This window comes from Oryx dammah, unplaced genomic scaffold, assembly GCF_014754425.2.
Source record: "Oryx dammah isolate SB20612 unplaced genomic scaffold, SCBI_Odam_1.1 HiC_scaffold_2, whole genome shotgun sequence".
In the NCBI taxonomy this organism is placed as follows: Eukaryota; Metazoa; Chordata; class Mammalia; order Artiodactyla; family Bovidae; genus Oryx; species Oryx dammah.
Genome location: NW_024070186.1, coordinates 161222941 through 161237350, shown reverse-complemented (window position 1 = coordinate 161237350; position 14410 = coordinate 161222941). Strand labels below are relative to the sequence as shown.

Here is a 14410-nt window from a genome sequence, read left to right as displayed (position 1 = left end):
CGTGGGGTGAGGACCTTCATGGCATCATCACTGCTCGTGTGTGGCTACGTGGTCTCCTGCTTCAGGATGGCGGACCCTGTCTGCCTGGTCCCCCTAGGACCACCGGTTGCCCACCGAGGGCAGCCTTGAACTAGGACTCTCCCAAGGGTCAGGGCAGCAGGTTCCCCGACACTGACCAGACAAGACAGGCTGGCCAGCAGTTCCAGCCCACCCCTTGGCCTCCGCCTGCTGTCCCGGAGGCAGCAACCCCTGATACATGTGTCTACAGGTCTGAGTCCCTCTGGGCCTCAGTCTTTCTCCCCTACACTGAGGCCCAGTGGCCAAAACAGGCCACCTCCCAAACAGGGAAACACCACCCTTTGACACACTGTGGAGTCTCCCTTTGGGGTAAAGATGCTGGCTCAGCATTTCCTTTCTTTTATTTTTCTTTTGCCTCGTGGCTTGTGGGATCTTAATTCCCTGACCAAGGATTGAACCCACGTCCTAGGCGGTGAAAGCACAGAGTCCTAAGCACTGGACCGCCAGGAAATTCCCAGCCCAGCATATCCAGTGCTGGCTACACGTGCCCCTAGAATCCCTGCAGCTCCACCTGGGATGTAGGTCCAGACCTGACATCCTCTTGGAGCTTCAAATCTACTCCACGGTAAAGAGTCGGACATGACTGAGTGACTGGACAGCAACAAAAGAATTTGAAGCGTCATTTTTGGAAGGAAACTGACACAGCCATGTCATAAGGCAGGATGCAAAATCACATTTGTTTTTAAAAGATAGAACACAAGCTGTGGTCGGTTCATGTTGATGTATGGCAAAAATCATCACAATATTCTAAAGTAACTATTCTCCAATTAAATAAATTACAAAAAATTTTTAAGATAAAACACAAGGCCTGGAAGAAACCACTATTGAGTGCTTACTGTATGCACAGACTTTCCCCACCCATCTTATTCTCAGGACAACTGCATGACATAGGGGATCCAGTGGTCCCTGTCTAACAGCTGGGGCTCACAGAGGTAAAGTGACTTGTCTGAGGTCACAGAGCAAGCTGGAAATGCTTGGAGGTCTTGACCTCCCTGTCTCTCTGTCAGCAACACTGGGGGAAAGTTGTCTGTGAGGCATAACTCTAGAATGTTCTAGAGCAGTTCAAACCCAGTTTGATGGAATTCTAGGAGTGAGGGAAGGTACAAATAAGAGGGCTCAGGCCCCTCTTCTCCCGCCCACCCACACAGTCTGGTGTGTTGGGCCTCTGTCTGGGGTTTCATTTGAAGGGAAGTTTCCGCAGCTGAGGCTGAAGCAGAAGAGTGATACAATCCCTCATGATAAGGGGCTGAGCCACTGGAAAGTTTATCAGTGCCCACATCAGAGCCCCAGCCCTAGAGAAGCTCAAGGGCAAGTAGAGGAGGTGAGCGCAGTGCCCCCAGCCTGGAAGGAAGGGACCTCGGGCGTGCTGCAGGCCTGGCCTGGCGGTGGGGGTGGGGAGTCGAGGGGCCCCATACCTGAAGTCCTCAGACGCCAGGACCTCGTAGTAGTAGAGGAGTTTGCACCTGGGGCCGGGGCTGTGCAGGGCCGTCAGGACATCCTCTACGCCCGGGAGGCTGCAGGCCACGTGGGCAGGGGGGCTGTGCATTTGCCACTGCAGCAGGTAGATGCCAGGCCACCGGGTCACGTGGGAGCCCTGAAACACAGTAGCCAAGCCTCAGGCCCCGGTCCACCCAGGGAGAGGGGCCCCTTTCTAAACTAGCCCGCCAGCAAATCCTTCCTTTTGGGGTGTCCCAAAATCACCTTTGCTTCCCCTCTGCTGTTACCCCATATCCATGGCAACTGAGAGCCTCCCTTTTAATCTGGCAGGGAAGTCAGGGCCTAGGGGGTGCAGGAACTACAGAGGTGTGGTTTGGTTAAAAACCTGGATTTTCTTGGGCTTTTGTCCTGCTGAGTGGGATTTGCAAATTGAGGAAACCTGGAGAAAGGGTATATGGGCTTCCCAGTAGGTTCAGATGGTAAAGAACCTGCCTGCCAATGCAGGAAATTCAGGTTCGATCCCTGGGTTGGGAAGATTCCCCTGGAGATTCTAGCCTTGCCTGGAGGATCCCATGAACAGAGGAGCCTGGCAGGCTGCAGTCCATGGGGTCGCAAAGTCAGACATGACTGAGCGACTGAGCCTACACACACAGAGAGGGAGCTTAAAGGTGTTTAGAGTTTGCCAAGGGCGGGGGGTCAGCCAGATAGGAGGGTGTCAGTCTTTATAAGAAGAGCAACTTTGTAAAAGGGCTGATGTTCAGTGGGACCCGGGGGCAGAAGATGCTGGTGTGTGATGTGACAGTCATCTGCCCAATTCACCTATGACACCTCCAGCAAGATCTCCACTGCTTACCAGTGTGTGTGTGTGTGTGTGTGTGTGTGTGTGTGTGTCTGGGGCCAGTGATGTTGACCTGCAAGCACTATGGAGTATGGGGGGAAGGTGGTCAGCAGGGTGGCCCAAGTTCTGGTGGCACGTCCCCAAGTGCTGTTTGCAGACCTACAGTTTCCTGCTGTGTGGGTGCTGAAACATGACTGTGCATCAGGAAACCAGGCAGGCGTGAAGGAGGCAGACCCCAGGCCCTGCACCCAGGGCTTCTGAGCCCGCCCACGCGGCATGGGGCCAGCAACCTGCATCTCTGACAAGAGTCTCGGGAGGACGCTGAAGCTGGGGCCCTGGGGTGCCAGGTCTTGGACCTGCCCACATCTATCTTTTTCCCCCACTGTCCCACGGGGTCTCTGAGGCCGGGGACCGGGTCCAATCTGTGCACTGCTGTTCCCCCAGAACCCTGGCACGCAGCAGACACTCGGTCCTGCGTGATTGTGATGAATGAATAAATGACCCAAGAGATGACCTGGATGCTCTCCCCCTCCCGGCAGATGAGGGGGGCCTCCACGCAGCTGAAATCTGCACCCAGGGCCCAGCCTCCGTCCGTCAGCTGCCCGCCGGCCCTGGCCCCAGGCTCCCGGGGGCTGGGCATGGACGCCTGCTTGGCATGGTACAGACTGAACACCACGTCCCCGCGGAGGATGTCGAAGTCCCAGGTGATGACTGACTCCCTCTCCAGAATCTCCACGGTGACCTGCAGGGGGACAGGTGACAGGTGAGGTCTGAATGTCCAGTCTGGAGGGGCTGGGACGCGGAAGTCAGCTGCAGGTGTCTGGGTGTCCACCCTGGCCTCTATTCCCCACCCCAAGTCCAAGAATTGCTCGGGACAAACAGATCCTGGGACGACTCCCTGTGCCAGAGTGACCACAGCCAATGACAGGCTGATGTGCGGGTGCCGAGGCCAGCCCCCTGCACCGCTCTCCCCTCGGATCAGACCGGGCTAGACCATGGCTGCAGCCAGCCCTCGGCTTAGCTTCTGTCCCTAGTAGTAAAGGACCCGCCTGCCAATGCAGGAGACGTAAGGGATGCGGGTTCAGGAAGATTCTCTGGAGGAAGAAATGGCAACCCACTCCAGTATTCTTGCCTGGAGAATCCCATGGACAGAGGAACCTGGCGGGCTACAGTCCATAGGGTGGCAAAGAGTCGGACACGACTAAAATGACTTAGCGCACACACCACCCTCCTTAAGGGTTTCTCCTGAGGTTGATCCTCTACAAGTCATGGGCACAAGAACCCTCGTCTCAGTTTCTGCTTCAAGGTCCCTGCCCTAAGATGACACCCAGTCCAGCGGGCCCTCCCAGCCCGGGACCCCAGCACCTCGTGGGGGGCCCCGCGGAGCACGCTGGCCGAGTGATACGTCTCTCTCCACTGCCGCAGCTGGTCTTCGTCCTCCTGATCCTCTTCCGTCAGATACAGGGACTTGGGGACCAGTCCTCCTTCAGGGACATTACACTAGGGGACAAAGACACCGGGTGACAGTCAGGGCCCAGCCAGGCCTGGCTGACCCAGAGGAAGGCGCTCTATAACCCCTGAAACCACACTTACAACATGCATACAGAGCCTGACGATCGGAGAGACCTGGCAAGCTTGGCAAAATTTCTAGGAAATGTCTCTCTCTCTCTTTTTATTTTTTAACCCTGAAAGCATGCAGGATTGCTCTTTGAGATTTTATTTATTTTTGGCTGCACTGGGTCTTCACTGCTGTGTGTGGATTTTCTCTAGTTCCATCGAATAGGGACTACTGTTTGTTGCAGTGGCTTCTTTTGTTGCGGAGTTCAAGCTTAGTTGCTCCGAGGCATGTGGAATCTTCCCAGATCAGGGATCAAACCCATGTCCTCTGCATTAGCAGGCAGATTATTAACCGGTGGACCATAAGGGAAGTCCTGTTTGAGATTTCTGCTGGAGAAGTGAAAGGACCTGCCCTCCCACATCAGATGAGATAAGGGTCACCCCCTGCCTCACCCCCAGGGGAAGCGATAAAAGGGGTCTGGGGGCACCTCCCCTGGAACCTGTTGCCTGATCATCCCTTGCCATGTAGCTGTAAGTTGGGAATAAATAAGTCCCTTTGGGTACACTAGCTCCTGGGTCCAGGCCACTGGAACATTTGAGTCTCCTCCCCTTGCTGTAGAGGCTGCAAAGTCTGCAGCTAAATGCTAACTTCTGCCTGGCAACCTACTGGATGGGGATTCAGAAGGGTAAGCCCTTGACTGGCCTGGTCTCTGAGCTTCCGGGAAACTTCAGCTTTGCTTAAAAGCACCAGCATAAAGTCTCTCCTTCAGAGAGGAGTCACCTCTCATAGGGGAAGCTTCTAAGACCAGCTCTGCCTCCAAAGAGTCAGCAGGGTCCTCCCCAGCTCAGAGCACGCACAAGGGGTCTACCCTCCCCGAGCCTCCTGCCACCTGCGGCTGTGTCTCCCTGAGGCCACAGACCATCCCTGCCGTGGGCGCGGAGGGCCCGCTGGGGCCTCACCAGGCACTCTCCCCCAAGGAAGTCAGGAATCACATCTTTGTCCAGATAATCGACAAGGCCTCCGGGGCCCTGGTAATTGCTGCCGCTGTAGATGAGGAACTTCTGCCTGGTATTTTCATTGATGAAGGGGCTGATCTGAAACGGGGGAGATAAGGCAAGATGGAAAGATTTTTTTTTTAATTGAGGTGTAATTCACAGAACATAGAGTTAACTATTTTAGTATTATTACTTTTTGGCCACCCTGCAAGGCTTGCAGGATCCTAGTTCCCCGACCAGAGATCAAACCTGAACCCGCTACAGTGGAAGCTCCAAGTCCTAATCACTGGACTATCAGGGAAATCCCAGAATTAACCATTTTAAAGTGAACAATCCTCTGGTATTCAGTTCATCCACTATGCTGTGTAGCCATCACCTCTAATTCCAAGACATTTTCATCCCCCCAAAAGGAAACCCCAGATCCGCCAGCAGTCACTCCCTTCTCCTTCCCCTTCCCCTTCAGGCCCTGGAAACTGCCAGTATGCTTCCTGTCTCTGTGATTTGCCTGTTCTGAACATTTCACAGAAAGGGAATGCCACGACGTGTGGCCTTCTGTGATTGGTATCTTTCACTGAGCCTCGTGTATTCAAGGCTCATCCACGTTGTCGTGTGAACCAAAACTCCCTTTTCATGGCAGAATAACATTCCATTGTGTGGATAACGTGTTTGATTTATCCCGGATGGAAAGTATTTCAATACTGAACTCTAAGCTGCGTGTCAGTTGGTTTTTCACAGCGTCCCAGTGCTGGGGTGGTGTCTGACTCAGTGAATAGTTGGGAAAGGGAGGGCGGGAAGGAGGGAGGTGGATAACCAGGCACTTGGCAGAGCAGAGCACAGGCCAAAGCCGCAGGCAGGAGATTAATGGGGAGCTAGAAATCCCACTTGGGTGGGTCACACTGCTTCAGACCCCATCCCAAGAGGTGATCCCTGTGGGCCTCAGCAAGCTGGTTCTCATCTGCTGCGGCCAGTGAGGGGGTGGTGTAGGCACTGGGAGGTGGGTACTGCTTTCCCCGCTCCCTCCTTGCTCCAGTGCCCCTGGAAGTACCCCCCTCACCTGTGCCAGCCCTCATGGGGCTCTCGTAACAAGGACATCCCTTCCTCTTGTCTGTCCAGCCCTGGAGTGGTCAGGGCCTGCAGCAGTGGCCAGCCCCTGGGGCCGCTCCATCCTGCCCACCCTCCTGAGAGTGGGTCACACCCCCACCAGAGCCAGCTGGGTGAGTGCTGCTTCTGACAAGGGGTTTGTGGAATCTCAATTCCCCGACCAGGGATTGAACCCAGGCCATGGCAGTGAAAGCCCAGGACCCTAACCACTAGGCAACCAGGGCACTCCCAGAAGGGGTGAACTTTATGGGAAATGAATTAAACCTTAGTCAAGCCGTTACTGAGAAAAACTGACGCAGGATCATCGGACAGGCAGATCCCAGAGGGACCCTCTCCCATCTCAGGCTCCTTGCTCTTTCTCACCAGCGTCCAGAGCACGGGGAAGATGCGGGGGGCTCGCACGATGAGCAGCCGGCCCAGGGTCTCGGGGTAATTGCCCTCCACCACCTCGATCATGCGCAGCAGGGCCTTCACCCCTGGCCGCCACAGGTGCCGCAGGCTGAGACCCTCCAGGTCCACCAGGCAGGTCCAGGAGCTGCAGCAGAGATGCCCACCTCACTCCACCTCATTCTGCCACCCCCACCCCTCAGAGCCCCCAGCACCATCCGCAGGGACCCAGGGGCCCTCAGACAGGGACAGACGGAGAGTCTCAGTGAGGCAGCCGCTGGGGCAGGGACCTCAGGACACTCTTGTGGGCCCTCCCCCTTGTGGGGAGGCCACATGGCACGAGGGTTCTCAGCACTCTCACCAAGGCTGGAGTGCCCAGATTCAAGTGCCTGAGGGCTGAATGATGTGGGCAGAGTCCTCATCAGGACGTCAGCAATGTGTTACTAATAATTGTTGAAAAGAGGTGCCTGCATGCTAAGTCGCTTCAGTCCTGTCCGACTCTTTGCGACTCCATGGACTGTTGCCCGCCAGGCTCCTCTGTCCACGGGATTCTCCAGACAAGAAAACTGGAATGGGTTGCCATGGCCGCCTCCAGGGGATCTTCCCAACCCAGGGATCAAACCCAGGTCTCCCGCATTACAGACAGATTCTTCACCGTCTGAGCCACCAGGGTAGCTGCATCACCTCTGGTGCTGGTGCTGGCTTAGTCGCTCAGGCGTGTCCAACTCTTGTGCCCCATGGACTGTAACCCGCCAGGCTCCTCTGTCCATGGGATTCTCCAGGCAAGAATACTGGAGTGGGTTGCCATTTCCTTTCCCAGGGGATCTTCCCCACCCAGGAATCGATCCCAGGGCCCCCGAGTTGCAGGCAGATTCTTTACTGACTAGCTGTGAGGGAATCCCTGGTATCCCCTCATAAGTCATTCTTTTTGATAAGCCATAAGGAAGCCCTAGGGCCTCCCAGGTGACACTAGTGGTAAAGCACCAATGCAGGAGACGCAACAGACCTGGGTTTGATCTCTGGCTCGGGAAGATGCCCTGGAGGAGGGCACGGCAACCCACGCCAGTATTCTTGCCTGGAGAATCCCATGGACAGAGGAGCCTGGCAGGCTACAGTCCACGGAATCACGAAGAGTCGGACTCGACAGAGGCGATTTAGCATGCATGCCAGGAAACCCTGGGAGTGTTTACAGAAGAGGAAGCCCCAGCTCAGAAAGGTTGAGTGCCTTTGGGGGGTGACACCCCTGTGAGGACTGGTGTGGGAAACCCCACTCAGGAATAGGAGTTTGCGGCAGCCAGAGGGGGCAGTGGGTCACTGGATGAGCTCTGACAAGGTTCACCTGCCTGGGAGATGGCCAGGGTGGATCTTGGGGGTGGGAGAGCTGATCTCAAAAAGCCAAGTCCAGGAGGCTGCGTGGCATAGGCAGAAAACCCATGAGCCCAAGCCAGCTGGGACCAAGTTCCAACCCCAGCTCCGCCCCTCCCCTGCTCAGGAGCCTTGGATGACGTCACCACTCTCAGCCTTGGTTTCCCCCTCCATAAAGAACAAGGACACCTTGCCTCATTAAGGTCACTGTAAGAATTAGGGGAGGGCATCTCTGTGAAGCATCTAGCAGGCTGCCCGGCCTGGCATCCATGCCCAGTGAACCTTGGCTGTTTTTACTGTTTATCGGGGAGTGCCCCCACCCCCCCAGCCCGAGTTCTTGCCTGATGGGACGGCCAAACTGTTTCGTGTTCCCTTCACACCGCTTCTGTCCTTCCTCATTGACGGAAAGAATCTAGAAGGCAGAGAAGGAGCTGGCAAACGTTCTTTTGGTGCTCCGGCCTTGGGCAACCCTGGGGTGGGGGCTTTCGGGAGCAGGGACCCTGACTCACGTGCTGCAGCAGCACCTCCTCCCCCACGGCCTTCATCAAGCCCTTGGTGTCCATGTGGCCCAGACGCAGGATGTACAGTGGGCGGCCGTCTTTGGGGTAGGGGGAGGGAGGAGGGGACAAACCGGAGACAGAATTACGTAATGCTTAGGGTACATCATGCTATATGTGCATGGTCAGTCGCTCAGTCACATATTGTTATATATATATCGCAAAAGTCACTCAGTCATGTCCAACTCTTTCCTACCCCACAGACTGTAGCCCCCCAGGCTCCTCTGTCCATGGAATTCTCCAGGCCATAAAAATGGAGTGGGTAGCCACTCCCTCGGAGAAGGCAATGGCACCCCACTCCAGTACTCTTGCCTGGAAAATCCTATGGGCGGAGGAGCCTGGTGGGCTGCAGTCCATGGGGTCGCGAATAGTCAGACATGACTGAGCGACTTCACTTTCACTTTCATGCATTGGAGAAGGAAATGGCAACCCACTCCAGTGTTCTTGAGAATCTCAGGAACCGGGGAGCCTGGTAGGCTGCCGTCTATGGGGTCGCACAGAGTCGGACACGACTGAAGCAACTTAGCAGCAGCAGCCACTCCCTTCTCCAGGGGATCTTCCCAAGCCAGGGATTGAACCCAGAACTCCTGCATTGCAGGCAGATTCTTTACTGTCCTTCTGTGCCACCAGGGAAGTCCATATATAACATACTATATATATTGTATATATATATTAAGGTTAATACTTTATACATATTATATACATACAATTAATTCTTATTATTTGCAGTAGTTAATTTCTATAAAGTCACCTCAAATACTGAATCAGGAAACACAGAACCACTTCTACTGGGGGAGACAGGAGGTTAAGTTCTTGCCAGCCTCTGGCCATGACATTTTTGTCAGTCGACCAGTATTAACTTTGTTTTGCGTGGGTTTCTATTTGAGGACATCTTGTTAAATTTATGTTGTTGATTCATTAGTAACTCGTGCCTGAAAGGAGCTTATCAAACATGAATTTTCTCCATAAGGCACATCACACCTTCTTGCACTTAGGAGCACAGCACTTTCCCATGACTCAAAATCAACACACACAAAAAAAGCACAAAATGCAAAAACACACAAAAAAGTAATGGCATTGAATAGACTGCAAAAAGGAGACTCATTAGAGGAGGAGCTGAAGCAGGGAGGCAGAAGGACTGTTTGGCCTCAGGTGGGAAGGGACGCACACTTTTGGTCACTCTGTCCATGAAGGACAGCGAAAGCACCTTGAGCATTGATCTGTGGGTTAAAAGTAAATTTTAATGAGCAGGCAAATTCACAAATACAGAATCCATGAAGAACAAAGATCGACTATATATTGAAAGCAAGTGTGCCAACCGGTTTTTCGGGAGACTCGAGCACTTGCCCTGATCAATACATATGAATTTTTAACATTTTAATTTTGGACAAGGACATTGAAAAGTGTAACAGGTGCTGGCTTCAATGGCACTTTCACTTTGAAAAGCCCAGAGACGATATTTGTAGTGGATTGCCCCAAAATTCATGTCCATCCACAACTTCAGGATGTGTCCTTGTGTGGAAATAGGTTCTTTGCTGACATGATTAGTTAAGGATCTCAAGATGAAGCCATGCTGGATCAGCTTGGGCCCAGGAGAGAGAACAGAGAGATACTGAGTGGGGGGAGGTTGTGTGAAGGCAGAGGCAGAGACCTGGGGGGAGGGGGAATGTGGCCCCAAGCCGAGGAATGCCTGGAGCCACCAGAAGCCAGAAGAGGCAGGAAGGATCCTTCCCTAGAGCTTTCAGAGGGACCACTGCCATGCTGACACCTTGCTTTTAGACTTCTAGCCCCCAGAACAATGAGAGGATGGATTTCTGTTGCTTTCAGCCACCCAGTTTGAGGTCATTTGGTATGGCAGCCCCAGGACACTAACGCAGTATTCTGCAGACAATAAGTAAGGATGGGCTGACCCTGCCCCTGGGAGAACCATCTCATCTCAAGCCCAAATGTCAACCCCAGCTCCGCCTTCACATTGGCTGTCATCTCAAAGGCATCTCCAGATGCCCAGGAGAACCAAAAGGAAAAACAACAAGCTGCTAAAAGAAGAGGGCATTCAAAGCACATTCAGTGGTGACCCCAGCGTGCTCCCCACCCCATCATGCAGGTAAAGGGACGCACCTATGTCCTGGTAGTGCCAGCCCCCAGCGTAGAACTCCTCCAGGAGGGCGGGGGGTCGCCAGGTCTCTAGGAGGAGATCCACCTGGTGCTGCTTTCGCCAGCTCAAGGACTGGCACAGCATCTCGCGGGCCCGGTCCAGGTGGAAGTCTCGAGCCCGCAGGAAGCGAAGGATGTGTTCATCTTTGGGGATCTGAGGGGAGAAGGAGGAGAAAGCCCTTAGCAAGGTATTCCCTAAACTGAGATTGTCACTTGTAATTTGGTCGTGTGTGTGTGTGTGTGCACACAAGCACATGTGCACTAATATTGTGCCCATTTTACAAATAAGGAAACAGAAGACAGGTTATATCCCAACCCAAAGTGAAAAGTGAAAGTGAAGTCACTCAGTCATGTCCAACTCTTTGCAACCCGTGGACTGTAGCTCCTCCATCCATGGGATTCTCCAGGCAAGAATACTGGAGTGGGTTGCCATTTCCTTCTCCAGGGGATCTTCCCGACCCAGGGATCAAACCCAGATCTTCCACATTGCAGGCAGACGCTTTAACCTCTGCACCACCAATGGCTTCCCATATCCCAACCCAACACTAAAGTAATTCCCTTGTCTGCCTGCCTAGTAGGGGGAGGGGAGGAAGGGCAAGCAACTCATGATGAAGCTGGAAGCTCTTATTCAACAGAGCTGAAGGTCAGGATGTACATGGTGCACCATGATGTTGGAGGCTTAGAGTCTAAAGGCAAGTTCATGTGCAGTCAAAAACCAACCCTCCCAAGTCATTAAATCTCTTGGTCGGGGGCTTCCCTGGTGGCTCAGTGGTGAAGAATTCACCTACCAGTGCAGGAGACATGGGTTCAATCCCCAGCCCGGGGAGATCTCACGTGGCACAGAGCAACTGAGCCAGTGTGCTGCAACTACTGAGCCTACGCTCCAGAGCCCGGGAGCCGCAACTACTGAGCCCATGAACCGAAACTACTGAAGTCCATGCACCCTAGAGCCCATGCTCCGCAGCAAGAGAAGCTGCTGCAATGAGAGGCCTGCGCACTGCAGCTGGAGAGGAGCCCCTGCTCGCCTCAACTAGAGAAAAACCCACGCAGCAACAAAGACCCAACACAGCCAAAAATAAGTAAAACTTAAAAACAAATTGTTAAGATGGTAAATTAAAAAAAAATCTCTTAGAAAAGAACAGTATGCACGGTTTTGTAAATGTAGGGCTACAGAGCAGTGACTGGGCTCCCCAGGGAACACTGGCAAGGTCTGGAGCCAGTTTTCATTTTCACAACTCAAGGAAAAGAGTCCCTGTCTTCTCATGGGTGGGGGCCAGGAATGCTGCTCGACACCCTATGTACACAGGACAGCCTCCCATAAAAAGCCGCTGCTGCTGCTGCTGCTAAGTCACTTCAGTCATGTCCGACTCGGTGCGACCCCATAGACAGCAGCCCACCAGGCTCCCCTGTCCCTGGGATTCTCCAGGCAAGAACACTAGAGTGGGTTGCCATTTCCTTCTCCAATGCATGAAAGTGAAAAGTGAAAGTGAAGTCGCTCAGTCGTGTCCGACTCTTCACGATCCCATGGACTGCAGCCCACCAGGCTCCTCTGTCCATAGGATTTTCCAGGCAAGAGTACTGGAGTGGGGTGCCATTGCCTTCTCCGCCATAAAGAGCTGCCCAGCCTCAAATGTCAACTGTGCCAAGACTGGGAAACACTGCTGTCAGTGTAGAAGTATGTACAGAAGGCACGAGATGGGATATAATGAAAAGAAGGTGAGATAGAAGTGTCCGGCATTGCTAACCACCCAGGCTTGCGTACCTGGCCCATCCTGCCCACCCCGTGCCCGAGGCTGAGAGGCTGCAGCCCCGGCCCCCACCCACCTTGCCTTTGTGGGTCTCCTGCAGCCAACGTCTCAGCTGAACCAGGCAGCTCTCCTGCATGGGCGTGAGATGGCCCAGGCACCTCTCAATGTAGTCCGCATCCAGTGTGTCCCCTGGAGGAGAAGAGGGGATTCAGAACACGCAGGAGACACGGCTACTGTCTAACCTTTCTGGAGCCCTCGCCTCACTGGCCGATTTCGAATCTGAAATGTAGCTCCACGTGTAGGGCAGTCCTTTCACCAAGGAGCTGTTGGTCTTCAGATCTTCTAGAGTTTGCAACCCATTTGCAAGGCGATCTGAAAACTCAGGCCGGGGCATGCCTGGATCTCACCGTGGTGAGTGATATGCCCCTTTGACTCTCGGAAATCAAGATCATTCCTCCCTCTGGGAATGTCAGTTGGAGCTGCCTCTTTGGAAAACAGTGTGGAGGATCCTCAGGAGACTCAACGTAGGATCACCATATGATCCGGCCCCGCTCCTGGGCACACACACAGACAGGACTCTAATTCAAGGAGATACACGCATCCCAGCGTTCACTGCAGCATTATCCACAACAGCCAAGACATGGAAACAAACCTAAACGTCCATCGACAGATGAATGGATAAGGAAGACGTGGTGCATATATACAACGGAGTATTACTCAGCCGTAAAAAAAGAACAAAATAATACCATTTACAGCAACAGGGATGCAACTACAGAACATCATACTAAGTGAGATAAGTCAGAAAGAGAAAGACAGGGGCTTCCCCCGGGGCTCAGTGGTAAAGAATCACTTGCAATGCAGGAGCTGCAGGAGACGAGGGTTTGATCCCTGTGTCAGGGGTATCCCCCGGGGGAGGATTATGGTGACCCACTCTAGTAAAAAAAAAAAAAAGACAAATAAAATACGGTATCACTTATATGTGGAATCTAAAATATGGCACAAACTAAGTGAAAGTGAAGTCACTCAGTTGTGTCTGATTCTTTGCAACCCCGTGGACTGTAGCCTACCAGGCTCCTCCGTCCATGGGATTCTCCAGGCAAGAGTACTGGAGTGAGTTACCATTTCCGTCTCCAGGGGATCTTCTCGACCCAGGGATTGAACCCGGGTCTTCTGCATTATTGTAGGCAGACGCTTTAACCTCTGAGCCACCAGGGAAGTCCTATCTACAAAACAGAAACAGATGTAGAGAACAGACTCATGGTTGCCAAGGGGGAGAGAGGGAGGAAGAGGGATGGACTGGAAAGTAGGGGTTAACATGCGAACTATACTATTTATTTTTGTGTTTATTTAGGCCATACCACGGAGAAGGCAATGGCACCCCACTCCAGTATTCTCGCCTGGAAAATCCCATGGACGGAGGAGCCTGGTAGGCTCCGCTAAGAGTAGGGCACGACTGAGCGACTTCACTTTCGCTTTTCACTTTCATGCACTGGAGAAGGAAATGGCAACCCACTCCAGTATTCTTGCCTGGAGAATCCCAGAGACAGAGGAGCCTGGTGGGCTGCTACCTATGGGGTCGCACAGAGTCGGACACGACTGAAGCGACTTAGCAGCAGCAGCAGCAGCAGGCCACAGGATATGGAATATTTGGCTTCCTTGGTAGCTCAGCTGGTAAAGAATCTGCCTGCAATGCCCACCATTTCATGCAATGCAGGAAACCTGGGTTCATTCCCAGGGTTGGGAAGATCCCCTGGAGAAGGGAACAGCTACACCACTCCAGTATTCTTGTCTGGAGAATTCCACAGACAGAGGAGCCCGGTGGGCTACCGTCCATGGAGTTGCAAAGAGTCAGACACAACTGAGCAACTTTCACCTTCATGTGGGATCTTAGTTCCCCGAACAGGGATGGAACCCATGTCCCCTGCACAGGAAGGCAGATTCTTAACCACTGGACCACCAGGAAAGTCCCACTGTTGTCTGCTCTTAACTACTGGGGTGGCAGATGCTGGCATGGTGAGGCATATGGGCATCTTAGACCCTCAGCACTTGGTGGAGATGGTCCATAAAGAGCCGGCTCCATGGGCACAGCCCTTTCTCCATGTGTGGAGGGTGCAATCAGAAAACAAATGGAATGACTGCACACCCAGCAGCAGAACCCAGCATTTCCCCCAGAACGAAAAGAGCTCAGGGCT

At 53.4% G+C, this 14410-nt stretch overlaps 1 protein-coding gene across 1 annotated transcript in view; it reads right to left on the bottom strand.

Moving 5' to 3' along the window:
• The window catches only part of SEC14L5 (SEC14 like lipid binding 5), a 35785-nt gene that overhangs the window by 1907 nt on the left and 19468 nt on the right, over positions 1–14410 (bottom strand). Inside the window, exons 6-14 of the mRNA XM_040256326.1 lie at positions 12295–12407; positions 10435–10624; positions 8269–8357; positions 8101–8171; positions 6371–6542; positions 4871–5005; positions 3719–3853; positions 2868–3095; positions 1494–1672 (exon numbers count right to left, since the gene is read on the bottom strand). Of these exons, the coding sequence (XP_040112260.1) occupies positions 1494–1672; positions 2868–3095; positions 3719–3853; positions 4871–5005; positions 6371–6542; positions 8101–8171; positions 8269–8357; positions 10435–10624; positions 12295–12407 (1312 nt within the window). The remainder of the gene's footprint in view (positions 1–1493; positions 1673–2867; positions 3096–3718; positions 3854–4870; positions 5006–6370; positions 6543–8100; positions 8172–8268; positions 8358–10434; positions 10625–12294; positions 12408–14410) is intronic.